Source organism: Haplochromis burtoni, unplaced genomic scaffold (assembly GCF_018398535.1).
Source record: "Haplochromis burtoni strain Fernald_Lab_line unplaced genomic scaffold, NCSU_Asbu1 Contig_191, whole genome shotgun sequence".
NCBI classification, from domain to species: Eukaryota; Metazoa; Chordata; class Actinopteri; order Cichliformes; family Cichlidae; genus Haplochromis; species Haplochromis burtoni.
This window is the reverse complement of record NW_024582552.1, coordinates 577,827-595,188: the sequence shown is the minus strand read 5'-3', so window position 1 is coordinate 595,188 and position 17,362 is coordinate 577,827. Positions and strand designations below refer to the sequence as shown.

The 17,362-nt window shown below is 41.8% G+C and overlaps 1 protein-coding gene across 3 annotated transcripts in view; it reads left to right on the top strand.

Annotated features, from left to right (window-relative positions):
- nr3c2 (nuclear receptor subfamily 3, group C, member 2) overlaps window positions 1-17,362 on the top strand; it is an 86,610-nt gene that overhangs the window by 39,559 nt on the left and 29,689 nt on the right. For all 3 annotated transcript variants that reach the window (XM_042225982.1, XM_014337693.2, NM_001286310.1), the window contains 1 exon segment: window positions 9,641-9,768. In XM_042225982.1, the coding sequence (XP_042081916.1) occupies window positions 9,641-9,768 (128 nt within the window).

The following is a 17,362-nucleotide window of genomic DNA, read 5'->3' as shown; positions in this document are numbered from 1 at the left end:
TGTGTGTGTGTGTGTGTGTGTGTGTGTGTGTGTGTGTGTTCATCTGTACCAAATGTATGGGACCTTTTGTACTTGTGAAGTCCGAATTGTTAAGTTGACCTTTTAGGGAGTAAACATTTATAATGAGCAGGCTCAGTGCTCCTGGACAAACTGTAGACATGATTCTTTGAACTATTCATTGTATCCGCTTACAGTTTTGGTTAATGTGCATTAGCTTATTGTCTTGGAGAAGAAAAAAGAAACACAAAACTGTGAAATATGGAAACTTTCCTAACCGACTACCTTGTTGAACTGCTCCTAGGTGCATAGAAGTCTAAAGAAAATATGTGAGGTTTCACTGTTGTTGTTTCTTCTATCCATATACAATCATTACCTGATTGGCTCCTGATTGTTGCTGTCCGGAGCAGTTTGACTAAGTGGCTGAAAGCAGGCAGGAAGGAGACTCCGAGCAGTTCGTAAGACTGCTCTTCTGCTGTTGAACCTGTCAGATGCTATAGAAACGCTGACTGACTGGAGAGGAGCTCACAGCAGCCGACATGCAGAATGTAAGCTGTGGTGTTAACCACCTGGATCTCGGCCAACCCCAGACTTGGTTTTGGCTCCTGTGCACAGCCAGCTTCTTGAGGTTGAGGTTTCATACCCTGTGACTTTAGTGAGCCGCTTGACTATTAGCTCTACATACAATAAAGCCCCTAAATAGATCCACTTGACAGCCCCATTGCTAACTCTGTCTCTCAGTATATATCTTAATGTACTATGGCTTGTATGTGCAGCGTTTCCCCTTGTATATACACTGGACTCCCTGTCTGCTCATCTGACACGTTTGTCCTGGCAGAATTGTAAATGACTGGTGGGTGTTAAGGATGATCACATGTGACAGCCAATGCATAGGGTTGCTGGCAACATGTGTTAGCGCCAGTGTACATTAACCTACATTCAGAGTGAGGCCTTTTTGAATCACTAGGGAAAGGAAAAGGTCATCTCTTGAATAAAATATTCTGGCACATTTCATTTCTCTGCACTCACAAGCTCAGTTCTTTTACATTTACATGCTTTAGAGTTGAAATGCCAACCTTTGGCCTACGATATACTTTCATTTTATTCAGTAGACCCTTCTTGCTCACAGGAAGGTCAATGTAAACAGGAGTCAGCTGCGTACTAACTGTTGCTAGAAAGTGGAGAACAGAGGTTAATGAGTTTGTGGCATGGAGGTGGCTCAGGTCAGGGCTGATCCCTTAAAGATAATCTCCCTGTCTAGGGATTTGTTTTTCTCATTTGTCCTAGGGCCTCTAAGCTGAGTTTGGAGGTCACTTCCTGTGCAGGCAACGGGGCCCAAATCTGGCTATAGACAAATAGTATGTAAGGAGCCAGGTACTGCTCGGAGTTGGTGGAAGAGAGAGTGAGAGAGAGCACAGTAAGCAGGAAATAAAGCTGAAACATGAACATCAAGGGAGGTCGGGGCTAGAGTTTATTCATGCCACTGAAATCAAAGGATTTGCTTCTGTAACAAAACCAGATTTATCAGCGTGACTTTGAAGTGGTCCATTTGTGTTTTCCTTCGTGGCAGTGAGTTTGATTCAAGTCATTCCCGAGCCGTGCTTCACAAAGGTGACGAAAACAACTTCCCCTTTGTGTATTTAGTTAGATTTAAGCCAACTGTCCTGCTTATTTTTGCAGTTATCACATAGGTTTAGGTTGGGGAGGGAAATGCGAGTTCGGGTTCTAATCGTGGAATTTCATGTTCCTTTGTGTGCTGAACATTTTGTGTTTATCACTGGCCCCTTGTTTGCATTGTTTCTCAATTTCCCATATCTGGAAGTCAACCTGATGCCCAACAATGAAGTTTCTCAACATGTCAGCCGAATTGTGTTCCCAGCTGTTTTGTGGCTGTTTTCCGATTCCAGTCCAGAGCAGCTTTAAAAACTGGCAGCTCAAAAACAGAAAATTAGCGAAGCAGCAACAGATTGGTGTGAGGAGCACGTGAGGAACTTAAGCTCTCCAGTGCTTTAAAGACAATGCTGCGGGACTCGAGGAGGTGGTTTGCCAAAGCTGCTGCAGAGCTCAGCAAATGAGTAGTAGGATTGTTTTGTTTGAATGAATTCAGCATAGTAAAAGCTGTTGCCTTTTTTTCTGTTGCGGGGTTATTGAAAAATACATTTTACAGGTTTCTGAAGGCGAGTCCACTCAAGTCTGAAAAAGAACACTCCAAGTGGAGAAAGTTTTTAAGATGTGGGACTTGCACCCAAACTTCTGCTCATCCGTTGTCCGTATACATCATTTCTAAGGCAGGGGATGCAAGATGCATCTAAATTAAGTTTCTTGCAGTCCTGGATCTCTTTGGCCTGGTTCAAGCTTTGCACATTACCCCGTGAACTCGGTGGACTGCGTGTGGTCAAATGAATGAGTGGGTGTGCTGACCCCTTGAACTCTATAGGAACTGTCTAGTTTTCGTGTAGCATTATGTAAAGATGAAATTTATCACGGCTACACTAAACTTTTAATGTAGAGTTTGAAAAGTATGGAAAGCATGCACACGAATATTCATTAGCAGCTCACCAAGGCTCACAAAGACTTTAAGCGTAACATATCACGCTCGTTTTTTTATTCTGGGACTCCACAATTGTGGCTTTGCAAGATTCAGTTCAAGACTCTTTATTTTCATTATGCAAGCATAATGAAATTATGAAATTAAGCAATACTCCCTCACATGGCACATAAAAAGACTTCGATAACATAAATATAGTGACATAATATGAATACAAATACAACGAGACTTAATACTGGATGATGTATATACCTCAGGGTTGCTATCGTGTGAAGGTGAGCAGTAGAAAGTGAGTTGTTTTGCATATTATAAAATGATTTACAGTTTATTCTTAAAAAAAGTCCTTACCTATTCAGTGTATTTAAATGCATTTTTTAACGTAATGTAAAGTGATCTTCCCTCAAGTAAGCGCTTGGCGACAAAAATCTTAACAGAAATAAACCGCAGAGCAAACCAAGCTCAGGAAGGCTCTCCATCTGCCTCAACCAGTCTGGGTGAGAGGAGAGTGGAAAAGAGAGAAAAGATTATTTAACTCATTCTGCCTGTTATGCAGCTCCTGAGTTGAGCCTCTGCCTGGAAAGAGGCAATATTAGGGCTCCTTAGGCCATCGTTTCTAAAGGTCAGCTTTATTCTGATTGGTCAGCTTCAGGAAGCCAGCCAAGGGGCAGCACCTTAACCCCGTGAACGCTAACTCATCCTTTGGTTGGTGTGAAGGTTCTTAAATAAAAAACACTATGCAGCTATCCATCCATCTTCTTAACCACTTGTCCGGTTCAGGCTTGTGGGAGGGCTGCAGCCTATTCCAGCTGTCATAGTGCAAAAGGCAGATTATAGCCTGGATAAGTTGCCAGTCTATCTAACATGCAGAGAAAGACCACCATTCAACACTCACGGCCAATTCAGAGTGAACATTTAACCTAAAACGCATGCCTTTGGACTGTGGGAGGAAGCCGGAGTCACCGGAGGAAATCCACGCAAGCACAGGGAAGAACTTGCAAGCTCCACGCAGAAAGGCCCCGGCCAGCTGGCGGATTTGAACCCAGGACCTCGCTGCTGTGAGGCGACAGCGCTAAGCCCTGCAAACAAGTAATATATTTTCACTTACTTGAGTGGAAACTGGCAACTTCTCAAACCCACCCATAAACGTTCAAGCCTGATCTGAGTGAGCAGCACAAATATTCACAGTAACAAAGACAACAGCAGCACATCTCAGCTCGGTAAACAAAACATTCGCTACCTGATGCACGAAATATTTGCCCTGTGCTGTAAATAGGTGTAAGTGTGGAAAATGTGCTTAAATGTCATCTCCTATCCTAAAACATGAAAGGTAATGTAGCTAGTAAAATGTTTTTGTTTGGGTTTTTTTCTCCTGTTGTCACCAAACAAACGTATGGTAGCACCACACACCGACAGTTATTTGCATGCTGGGATAATTTAATTGCTTATAATACAACTTAGATTATGAATACAAGAAGATCACCATATAAAGAAACGTGTGGCAAGATCAGAGTAGCCTGAAGCCTGAGCTTTTGGTTCAGGAGAAGTACTCAGAAATTTGGATACCTAAAATAAAAGGTGCAACATAAAAAGCATGAATGAAGTTTTGGGCATCCGCTGGCTTCCCAGTGTCTAATTTTATACTGGATGCATGCGATCAGTCCCTCTCTGTCCTCAGCAGGCACGAATTACGGGAGTTCCCAGCCATGATAATCCTCCTCACCAGATAATAACAGCCTGCCACATCTTTCTGAGATTCATGCCCGCATGCTTTACCACTTAGCCAAAATATCTCAGGTGATTAATTTCATTCAATGCGGGTGACGGTGAGGAATTAAGATGAGGTTGAAATGCTCAACGGCTCCGGCCACTCTAAACGCGGTGAGTTATCCTCCCGCTGCTCTAAAGGTACCCACTGCTTGTGTAAAAACAAAGCCTCTGGGCCGTTCAGCTGCAGCTGCACGCTAAAGAAAAGGTTAAAGTTGGGCCAAAAAAAGCGCCTGTGATGTTTGTAAGTTGTTTATGGAATTTGAAAACAGGTACAGCTTCAGACATGTTGAGTCCAAACTGGATACTGTGTAGATCAGAACGATAGCGTCGTCTGTAACCTCCCGTCGACCAAGGCGGTGTGAACGCCTTAAGAGGGCGGCGTGTCTGCGTGCGTGTGTGCATTTCTACGCCTTTGTTTACAGTCAAAACAGTGGATTTATAAAAGGAAGATAAATGTGATTTCGCTGTCATGGGTAAGGTCACCTAAAGTTTGCGGGAATAATCCATGGAGGTGAGACAACATGACAGCTTTGGGTTTAACATGAGGAATGCAAACACGGCTGACATAATACATATTATTTGCTGCTGCTATACTCACATAAGCCCTGTAGTTTGACTCTTTGTCAATTGTAATGTAACAAGAAAAAAGTAAAGGCAATAAACATTCACAGGTGTGCTAAACATCTTAAGGCTGATTCCTCTTTCTTAACCAAAAGCAGCAGTCAGAGTAGATTATACTGTAACCTTAACACATGTGTAACACAAGCCTAGCAAAGAGGAAATCTCATATTTCTGTATGCTCAGGTACTCTCTGCCCAATGCCAGGGTCACCTTCACCAGGAAAAATAAATCCCTCGTGGCTCATTAACACTACCCATAAGACCTCTCTCCCTTTGAGAGGCGGCGAGTGGGTGTCAGCCTAATGTTTATACTGTCTGCTCATGGTTATGTAAGCCATTTCGTCCTCTTTCTAACTAATCTACCTTTACCTTTCCCAACATGCCAAGTTATGCGTTACATAAATATTCTTTGAACTGGTCTAGCTTAAGGTTTTTCAGCATGCCAGGGTGTGTATTACATAAATATTGTAGGCCAGACTGTAGAGAGGTACTGTACCGTGGAAGCTGTTTTTTCTTTTCCCTTTTTTCTCTTTCCAGAGTCAAGGATGCTTCTCTTTCATGAAGGGCAGGTTCAGGGAGGCCGTGGCACTTAATCAGCCTCTAGAATGAGCGAGTCAGTGCGTTTATCTTTACAGTAGGCGGCCGGCTGTACAGCGGTGTAAACAAAGTTCAGCACACACGCGTGTGTTTGTGTGCGACAGGCGGTGTAACATGCGTGATGAGGACATTGTTTCTCTGTATAACAGTGCCCTGTCTGTGGTTCACTCGCTTGTTTACTGACGCTGTCATGCTAATGTACTTACAGCATGCGGGTCACAGGGTTCATTTCTAACCACGAAGCCTCGCTGCCGTCCATCATAAAGCCGTTTCGTTCACCCATAATGATGTTATCTTGATAAAGCCAGAATAACTGGACTTCCTCTATATGTCTCCCTCGTTCGTTAGTTTTCTTCAACGGCGTGGTTTCTATAGCAACTAATTGTTCTTGTTATGCCTTAGTCAAATGATTGCTGCCCCTTTGTTGTGACCTGTATTGACCTTTTTTTATGGCTATCGGAGGATTTGCACTAGGGCCAAAGAAGACTCCTTGATAAAAAAAAAGTGAGATCAGCTGTGAGTGACTGCAGTCATTATCAGTTTTCCGGGTTCTGATAAATCTGTGGCTAAAATGACCATCCTTCCTGGCTGTAGCTCTTAATGACTGAGCATTCCTGCTGCAGCTGAGAGAGGGTGGAGATATTTGAACCATTTGAAGAATGCTCTCAGTGTGACATCCGAATTACTCGTAAAATAAAACCCCACAAAAAAAACACGAGGCCAATTTGAGCAACATCTGTCCTGTGGTTTGGTCTTCACACAGTTTGGTGGGCGCAGTGGGCTTTTCTCAGCCTTCAAGATAACATGCTTCTTTTCATTTTTGGCTTTTTCATTAATATCTTCCCCAAGCAGCACGTTGGTCTGATAAGGAGGGAGCAAGAGCAAGTAGAAGACACACATTTCTGTTTGTACATTTTGGTGGGAAGAATCGGGCATTGTGTACTCGTACTCATCTGGGCCCTCATGGGAAATACACAGCAACTAAATCAGTTGTTAGCTTTGTGTGTTATCTTTTAAGATGAAAGGACACTGAAAACAATGAAACTGCTGCCCTGGGGTTTCAGTTAGAAGGAGAAAAAAAGCAACTGGAGCGAAGAATGAGACCTTTGATCTGTGCAGTCAGTCCCATTGAGTTAGTCTGAGACTGTACCCAGAAATAGAGAAGACAGGGGTCAAGAAAAGAAAAGAAAAAGGCCCCGTTCCCGGTTCACAGCAGTTGCCTGCAGAAGTTTCTGCAGAAACAATCATCCTGTGCATTGTTTTAGAACTATTATTAGGGCTACCCTCCCAAAAAAAGAACATCTGTACTAAGTCACCATTAACTCTGCTTTCTGACTCAGTTTTTTTTTGTCTCCATTCAAGATGAAATGTGACACGAGGCTGTGGGAATTAACATTTTAGACATCTAGCTTTAACAAGACATTTCACCAAGTTGCACATCATCATTCAAGTTTCATCAAAGCAGACATAAACTGTGACCACTTAATATTTCAAGCCACTAAATTGGCAGGCCAAAAGAAAGGAAATTCATTCATTTGTTGTGTTCTTGTGGCCCAGTAGTCAAAGATAGACACACAAAATATAACCACTATATCCCCATTTTGGTTTCAGCTAGGGGCCATAATTGCATTTACTGTAAGCTTATAAAAAATTGTTACAAAATTGCTAATATTCTTTGTATATGCTGTACGTGTAAACTGTAGGCTGCTAAAAGCGGCTGATTTGGGAATGTCTGGCTGCTCGTTTTTGGTTCTGGGCTACTGGCAGACGTTGGTGCACAGTCACTGCAGCCTGGCCTGTCTGCTCTGGTTTCATAAGCAGAGAGAGCAAATGACCTATATACTTCTCTGAGGGAGGGGAAGTCACCTTGTTGGTGGACCAGCAGGCAGGCAGGCTGGCACGCAGCGACAAGGCTTTAATGTGCGGCACTATTAAAAGGTTGACCACTGACTCGATATTAGAGGCATACTTTAGAGAGACCTCTCATCTGCTCCTCGTGTTGCTCTTGGCCGTGAAACTTTCCGGGGCTGTTTTTCTTGGATTGGATTGTCTTCCCCTTAATGCAGTTTGGTGATGGTGTGAAAAGGCCAATGTATGGGGGGAATATTCTGCATATAAACATGCTGGAAACACATCTTGATACGTATTCGATTTGTGCACGCACACTTGCACTCACATTAAGCTGAAACCGTGAGGCCCGCTGCCAGAAAGATCAAGTCAGACAAACACCTCACCAGAGACTCCTCTAAGCGTCCTAACAAATTGAATGTGTGTGTAGATGGACAAGAGGGAATTAGATCAGTGGTCCTGATTGTATCTGAGTGTGCTGTTGCTGTACCCCTTTCCAGCTCGTCCCCTGGAGGAAATGCGTGTGCATGAGAGAAAGAGACTGGGAAAGAGACAGAGAAAAGGGGAGGGGGGAGAGAGAGAAAGAGAGCGCTTGGCAGCTGGTTTGATGAAGGATGTACGGAGAATGTTAACCAGACAATCACCTTGCATCTTATTGATTGAGATGGAAGAGAGGTAATTAGCACAGAAAAGAAGGGGAAGCTGAGGCCACTTTCAATGTTTTGATACAAGGTGTTCTCTCTTTGTACCAATCTACATATTGTGTTCTTTGTGTGTGTTTGAGCATGAAGGGAAACGTTTTGTTAAAGGTTATAGTGAATGTCCTGATTTTTTTTTCTCCTGTGTCTAGACGTGACAAAAACTTTTGTGCACGTAGAACGTAAATGTTAACCGGTTCACTCTATAGTACAGCTGTGCTGGTGGTTACTACAAGACAGCTGATTAATGTAAACCCATTCCAGTTTTACTCAAACTATCAAATCTGCAGAACAAAGAGCAACACCTAAAACTCATTAGATTGAAATTTTATATTAAAATACTGTGAATTCAATACATATATAAGACAGGACTTTTTTTTTTGTTTGAAAATATAGTTTGTGGTCTTTTGCGAACTGGATAGGGTTTTTAAATGAGACTAAATGATGGGAAAAAATGTTAGTGTTACTTCATTGATAATCCACAGTTGCCCGTGGCGACGATATATATCAGATTTATGGAAATGTTTCTTCTATCAGAAGAGATTTGGGTCTAGAACGCCACCTCGTGAATCAGTCCATCAGTATTTACAGATGTAAACTTATTTTAAAAAAAAAGTTACATCCAATTTAGAATCACTAATTAGCTTCTACCGTCTCGATTCTCGATCTTTTATCCAACATCTTCCTGGAATGGTCCACATTTAGGCTTGGCAGACAGAAACATTATATAAAAATAATGATCTTTCTTCAGGTGGAAACTGACAGCACACATCAGGTTTTACCAGTGACATTCCTCGCCATGACCCCCATGGTCTCATTTTCAGGAGTGGGTAAACTGCAAGTCTTAACTAATTCTCCCATTTAACAGCGCATTAGTAAGAACATACTGTTTATCCTGCGATTTAATGAGCCTGTAATGGCAGGAATCAGTCAGTGGTAAAAGAAGTAAATGATGCCAGAGTAAACAACGCCTTAGATCAGCAGACTCATCACTCGTGTTGTCTTGCCTGTTTGTTGCGTTGTTTCGAGTAAATTCAACACGTCATGCTATTTACAGTACAGCACACGTCAGTGCTGAATCACACCTGCGATCTTTGGCCTTGAACTCGATATATAGTTTTACCTATAACACAGTAGGGCTTTTGTTCCACCGTGGTTTTTGACATTTTAGTCCACCTCTGAACTCTTTTTCCAGTCCGGTTTCATGCCAGAGAAGAGGTGTTTTGGATCCCACTTAAATTTGACACCCTGCTCTGTGTCTCTCTGCTTATTGAATTTAAATAATCTCCTCTATAATTCTTTCAGTGTCATCCTGGTAAGCTTGGAGAAACCATAAATCCGAGGAGCGTAAAGCCCTCCTCTCCCGGTTGGCAGACATTTTTATGGCTAGCCACATTGTGCTGCTACTGTCAGTGGGTTGTAAAAACCCAAGAATGTTTCACAGTGCGCATCATGCCGTAATGCAGATGGGAAGGGGACAGTCAGCCCTGGTTTTATTGTTGACTTTTGAGTATTCCTTGTTAATTTATGCCTCGTCTGAAGAACTCTTATGTGTGTCCTTTCAGCTCGCCACTGAGACAACCGTCCTCGACGGCCAAAGTGTGCCTGGTTTGTGGAGATGAGGCATCGGGTTGTCACTACGGCGTCGTAACATGCGGAAGCTGCAAGGTCTTCTTCAAAAGAGCTGTGGAAGGTATGGCATCATCCCACGTTTAGATGAGATGTCACTGGCTTGAGCTTAAAACCCTGCAGATTAAGCAAACACAAGGGAGTGCAAGAAAACATTACCACCTCTCTGACAAGATAATAAGTAAAACAGCAAGCAAATCAAGTAACATATCGACCAGTTGATAGCACACACAGTATGCAGCATAAGAAACACACAGCGAGTACAGGAAACAGGCAAACAGAGAGATTGGTACAAGCCAAGTACACAATAACCGCATTTGTGGCAACACAAAAAATAATGAACAAGTAATTGGCTGAATCTAGGTATGGAGCCATTATCTTTTGATTGCTCTTTTGGAACAACATTGATGATTAGTTGACGTCAGTGTTTTTGTATCTGCAGCATATGCAGCCTTATGTGTTTTCAAATTGGCTAATGTGTTTCTTAATTGATGTTCTAGAAATTCTACTGCAACTGTCCTTTGAAGCACCGCTCCTCTCTAAAACAGAAATAAAGATAATTATTAGGTTATTTACATTATTATGTAAATAACAAAATAACTTAAAGCAAAAATTGGGAAACGTAAAATCTGAAGTCTTTATATTAAGGGCCATCAGTCAAACAATATTGTTTGCTCTGGGTCTAAACAGAGCGCGTTGTGTGTGACGTCTTCTTTTGCGCATTGAGGGTTCACACTAGAGCGCGTTTGCTGTCGCATTTTATTTGTAGTGTGAACAAGCAGACAAAAAAAAAATCGGATTTGATCAAAAAATCGGAATTGAGCATTAAGACCTGCAGTGTGAACGTAGCCTCAGACGCTAGTTCCGTTTGCCTCTTTTCGTTGCTGTGCTTTGGACTCTCATATTTTTTATACAGGAAAAAAAGAAAAGACACATTAATACTGTTCAATTACTTTGCAGGAATTTGTAATTAATTATTTCACTCAATATCAGATAAATGAAGAGAATCGCTTTAACTGACAATTACAACTCTCAGACTTATTGGCCAATATTCTGCTTATTTGGAGGATCTTATACCAGAGTGATATGCTATGAAGGACACTAACAAAACTTCAAACCCAGTCTGAAATAATAGGTATGACATCGATGGTAACCATCTTTCTTTGTTAAGCCGTGCTTTCTGTTTCACGCATCATGTGACTCTTCTTCTACGCAAGACTATCCTTATGAGTGTCGCCTACTGCAATCAGAGATACTGTTAAATGGTGATGACAAAGTGGTGAAATTAAAATTCAACAAATTCTGTAAGGTACACAAAATATAACAGTAAAATGCAACACACAACAAATAAGATGGAAATTAGACCAGAAAAGTGCATTCAGCCATTCACACCCATTCACACCAGCTTGTTTTCTATGCTGAAGTGCTTTTATCTAACATTCACTCACATTCAGAGCAACTTGGGTACTTTGACATGTAGACTGGAGCAGTCATGGATTGAACCGCCAACATTCCGATTAGTAGATGACCTCCTATACCTCCTGAGCGACAGCCACCCCATCCATTCATTCTCCTCCGCTTATCCAATTCAGGGTTTCGTGGGGCGAGCTGAAGCCTATCCTAGCTTTCACAGTACGAGGCGGGTACACCCTGGACAGTCGCAGGGCTAACAGAGAGAGACAGACGACCATTTGCACTCACATTCACACCTATAAGCAATTTAGAGTCAACAATTAACCTAACCCCACTAACTGCATAACCCTGCCAGGTTATGTGTCCAGCACAAGTTACCACGGTGATTTATCCAGGTAAAAAGACGGATGACTTTAATCTCACTTTGTAATGTGCCTCTTATGGTAGGTAGGAGCTGGGGAAAATGTTAATGTTAATGTCATTTTCAGATGTAACAACAACATTTTAAAGAGCTCACTTAAACAAGGACGTGGTGGCAAGTTGCTCTTTCCACACATTCAGCACACTGTACTTTGCAAGAATTATTACCCATAGTTGCTTTTTAAAATTTCCACTACACTGTTGCATCTATGCAACAAACTACTGTTTAATCTCACTAGACCATCTGTTTATTTATTCCTAAAATATCATTAAAATGACCAAAATTAGGCATTACATTTATAGAGTGAGTCATCGGGGAAGAAAAAAGCAATTCAGTAGGTTAGTCTCCAGCAGCAGCCCTTTATGTTATATTTAGCTTGGGGAAAATCAGCACCAGTCATAATGTGCTTTTCATGTTGTGCCTGTTGCCTGAGGCTTTGGCCTAACTCATTTAGATGAGTGTTTGAATGCAAAACACACTTTTACAGACCCAGTGAAGGCGGGGGGGGGGGAACAGGAGCAAACAAGGCTGCTAGCCAGCCAGCCGTCAGGCCCTCTAGGTGTTTTCCTGACCATTGAAGGAATTGCATTCATTCCCAATCAAATCATGCCTTAATTTGATGATATTTACACACCGTCATTACGTAGAGACCTAAAACCAGATTATGTGTCTGGGGTTATCGAATCAGACGTGCCGTTGTTCTTGCTTCAAGCCTGTCTGGCACAACGCCGGCGGCAGACACTCAAGATCGGATTTTGTGCGGGAGCGCTAGTCAGGTGAGGCACCGGAAAGTGCTCACTTCTCTTTGTAATTACGGTGCTAAAACCGTATTTTTTGCTCTTATAAAAACACAGAAAAGGCTTCAGTGATTGCATAATGCCTGTCAAATTTAACACGGTGATCCTTACATTCATATTTTCTCAATATTCAGTATTTCTCGGGGGGGGGGGGCGAATTTCCTCTTGATTCTGCACAACCAAAAAAAGAAAAAAGGCAACTGTGCAAACTATGAAAGCAACCCCTAGAGTGGTGTTATGTCATCAAGTTTGCATGAGACATGTGAGCTTTTACCTTACTTGACCCCCCTCAATAGCTACTGCTGCCGCTGCTGAGGTGGATGGAGAGCGAAGCAAAGGATGAAAATAGTGAGAGAAGGATTTTGCAAAGGGAAGAGAGATAGAGGACGGTGAAACGGATACAGCGAGGGAGGAGGGGGAGGAAGGACAAAGAAAAAGTCAGACGCAGACCGAGATAAAGAGAGGAGGAGCTGGGAGTAAGTAACATGGAGAGGGATGGAAAATGATGTGTCAGCAGCGAGTGCCGGAGAGGTGTAAGTCAGGACGTGAGGAGACGTTTCACTCCGCCCCTCTCCCAGTATTTCCTCCTCCTTCTCCTCCTCTTTTCTCTCAAAGTTAAAAACTTAGACTTGGCATGGGAGATATAAAAGAAGACTGCAGAGAGTGGGCATCTGTACAAGGGGAATAATCCAGCCCATGCTTAATTTCTTTTGGCACGGCCTGCCTCGGGGGACACAAGTTTTCGGTCGGCTGTAGCTCATTAGACGACTAACTGGCTCACAGCCCTTACTACAGAGCTAGCATTCTGAAGCCATCAACAAATCAGATGATATTCTGTGATTGTGAAGAGTCTGGTTTTCTCTTTACTCGAGTCATATAGGTCATTGCTAGGTAGCTTTTCTTCTCTTTTTTAACATCACTGGGCCTCAGCACGGTTATCCTTTTGAAGTCTACGTTTTAGATTTACATTTAGACCATCTGTTTGGAATATCTATTGGCCACATGGGCCCTTCACTGTCCAAATCTGTTCACTTACAGTTCTCCTCAAGAGGACTAATATTCATTCCACTTAATGTTGTCATATCTACCAGAAGGTGCTGCCAACTGTACACTATAAAGTTTAGAACCATGAGCCTGTGAAATATATATTAATATTAAATTAGGTGTTGAGAACTCTCTGGCTCCCAGTTTGCCGAAGAAAAAAAAAAAACAGCCCTCGGTTCATTCTTACCTCACAACATACAGTATGCATTAATATGATTTATTAAAATGTACTTATTATTATATATTAACATTAATTGCTCTAATTGCTAACGCTCACGGGATAAATGTATATCAGAGGCACTGCATGAGAAACACATGGCACTTACATAATCCCCAATAGCAATCAGTGGGAGAAGTCCATCACGCCAAAGCGGGCATTTTGCTGATTACTGGGAAACATATAAGCCAATCAAGTTGCTACATTAAAAGTTGAAGTTTACGACACTTTGTACCGTGTGGGGACAAACGTTTCTATTCGTAGTGCAGATGTAGATAAGTGCTCTTATCATTTGTCTTGACTTACTGTGTTAGTAGTGTGAGTTAGCAGGACATTTGTTCAAGCTCTTTGGTGGGATGAGGCATCAAAGCGCCACGAGATGCTGTGTTGGCAGTCGGGGTTAAGCCGTTAATTAAATCACAATGCCGTGTATTTGTGCTTATGTGGAGCAATTACAACCTGCGGGAGGAAAAAATAATCATTTTTTAAACTTGTTGAATTGGCTGTTGACATTACAGCTATATCACTATTCATTTAGATAGTCCAAAATAACTCCCTGCTGGCTGCTGGTGCCAAAACGTCCTTTTAGAATACAGAGGGCAGCAACAACAACTTATTAAAGTACCTGCTGCTGCTGCCATTCATAGATTAGAACTACCCAACACAATGACTGATAAGCAAAATGATATTTAAACACTGTGGTATACAGTACTGCGAATTAAGCTCAAACTACACATTTTGTGTTCACTTTGGATTAGCCACCCAGCTGCATTAGCACCATTCACTCAGCATCATTTTTGTCCTTTTAACAACAGGATACCACTGGTGACATAAATCACGGTGACAATGTAAAACCAAGGGAAAAGGTTTGTCACACAGGCCTAGAGACTGGTCTGCAACCATATGACAAACACATGAAGCTTAGTTGTGGTTGTTTCGGTCACTGGTATATTACTTCAGCTGTAGTTTTAATGAAACAGAAAAGTGTGACACAAACCAGAAATATAGAAGGTTCTCTTTCAATTAACATATTTCACAATGCACAACATTTTTAACTTTGAAGGTAAACTTTCTCCACTTCTGGATTGTTCGCATCGCACTTTCCCAAAATGCACTATTTGCAGACCAATGTGAAGAACTACAAGCAACCATGGCAACCTGCTAGCAACCAAATCAACTGCTAAAAGTTTGCTTTAGTTAGGGGGGGTTTTTTTGGGTTTTTTTTTGGTGCAGCAACTTCTTTGCCTCCGATTTCACGAAGCAAGAAACAGCAATTTCTGACTAACCAGTCGGGGAAAACATTTTTCCCTATCAACCAGTGGTTGTATCACTTCCAATATGGCAGACAACTCTAGAGCAATGTGCGTATGACGCCTTGTGAGAAACCTCGATTTCATTTAGCTGTTTCTATCATTTGGCTGTTTCTTGTCCTGCTGTCTTGGACTGCAGTTAGCAATGACAGCCCTTCTTCTACAAATAAGATGTGCTGCAGAGATTCATTGTGAGCCTCGGGCCAGTTTAACTTGAACCTGACAAAGGTGGAAAGATAGTTCATGTGTCAGCACTGCAGAGCAGAACAGAGACTATATGGTTGGTTGCTGCAGTCAAAGCCAATAAGGTTGGAGTCTGTCCACGGGATCTTAATTTTTAATAATACACAAAAAGTATCTCAGTCTGTGGGAAAACTGCATTATTAAAACTACTGTACTCTGGATTATTCTGGCTAAAAGGCTGAAATAATGTTGGCATTTAGCCTGTAGAAACTGTCTACAAAGTGCAACACCTTAAAAAACAAAACAACAAAAAACCCATCTCAGTAGTATTTAGTAACTACGTTCTCACACAGTGCTGTGACACCAAAATATCAGTACATAGATAAGCAATTACTACAAATAATCCAGTTTATCTTTTAGAGAATGGCAGCTATTGTTAGACATTTACTGTGTTTACCGTTACATCTGGCATGTTAATTGTCCGATAAATAAATATAGAATGACTTATGAAGCTCACAAGGCAGCTGTACTTATGTTATTGACTAAACTGTCATGCAAACCTGCAGTAAATGTCTTGCAGTTAACTCTTCAGGTTATGGATTAGTCCTGCGCTGCAGAAAACAACCCTCTGACATAAAACAGCGCTTTGTAAATATGTGCCATCGCTGCTAATGAAATGTGGAAATAGCTGAATGCATTCATATGTGCTTCTTTCCTGCTTTCACTCCTCTAAAGACAAGTTTGTTGATACAAGACAGCTGCACTCAATAAACGGCTCCATGTGGCGCACATTTGAAGCGTTCAGCGCCAACTTATTATTCGCATGTCATCAGTGGCTTGGCATGTCTGCTCCTCGTAATAATACCAGGCCATGCTTGGAGCTCACTAGCTGCTCTTACTGTTCCTCTTTCTTTTTTTTTTTAACTTTGGGTTTACGTGATACACGAGAAATTACTCAACCTTGCTACGCCCTCATTCAGCTCTAAAAATCCGACTGGGCCGTGGTTTCCGTGGCACTCGTGTCAATCTGAAAAACTCATTCTTCCTTGCCTCCTCAGAGGAAGAGGTCGTCTGAGGACACGTCTTGCCCGGTTTCTGTTTGGATTGACAGCTCTGCTGTCCAATCCCGTTGCTCAGCTCAGGCTCGGGGGGGGGGAGGGAGAAAGGCCTCCCTGCAGTGCCTCCTCGGTGAATGCTTCAGGTTGTGTGTGAAGGAGCTCATGTAACGACGGCTGGAGTCAGTGTTGTCCCGATCTCACCTTCCCCACATCACACATCCTTTAATCAGAAACTGCATAGCAAAGACACAACCGGAGGCACAAGAGGAAAGAAATTCAGGTGTACGGCTCGGGGTAAAAATGACTTACTCTAAGCATGTGTGTCGCCCCGATTGCAAATAGACCTGTAATGATATTAGAAGGGATATCTTATTACACTATTAAATACTGTTAAATTATGCATTCTTTTAGGAATATTCATATACATAAACAATACATGAGGGCTACAAATTATTTTTTATATTAAAATTGTGCACTTGAACAACATCTTGCACTGCAGACATATTATATTCTTGTTTAAGTGGTTGTTCACTATGTTCTATTTAATGCTTCATTTTAGCAATAAAAACAACATACATAACACTGTCTACTGTCCTATAAAGCCTGTTGTGGGACTAACAACTACACCATATGTTTTGGTGCTTGTGTGATGATATAACTCGCACTACTTCCTCCATGCCATCAGTTCCTCTGGCCTAGGCTGACCTGCATGTCTCCCCAGCGGATATAATCTGACCTCCATCTCTTCCTACTCCCTGGTGATACCTTTGTTCTGTGACTTCAATGTGGGTTACACCTTTTGTGCTCAACCAAATAAGGGCCGCCAATCTGATGGGCTTTATCACTGTCTTCACTGGTAATTGTTTTTTCTTTTTTTCTTTTTAAAGATACAGCACTAAGGGAGTGGCGTTACGTTAGAAAGTGCTGCTGCAAATATGCTGCTCTGTTCATTAAAAATAGGTATACCGCCACAATTATGCAAAAATGTCTTCATCCTTTGCAGAGGCGATCAGGATACTTATCAATTTGCAGAGAATTATTTTCAAAACATGCCTTAGATGACAGAAAGTTTTCACATAGTTATATTGCAAGAAAAAAATGCCTAAAAGCTGGGACCACTTGGCATCATAGATTTAGTAGTTTTAAATAAGAGCACAAACCTAATTGTGTAAAGCCTCATCCTTTTTTTTTTTTTTTTTTTTTTTTTTTTTTTTC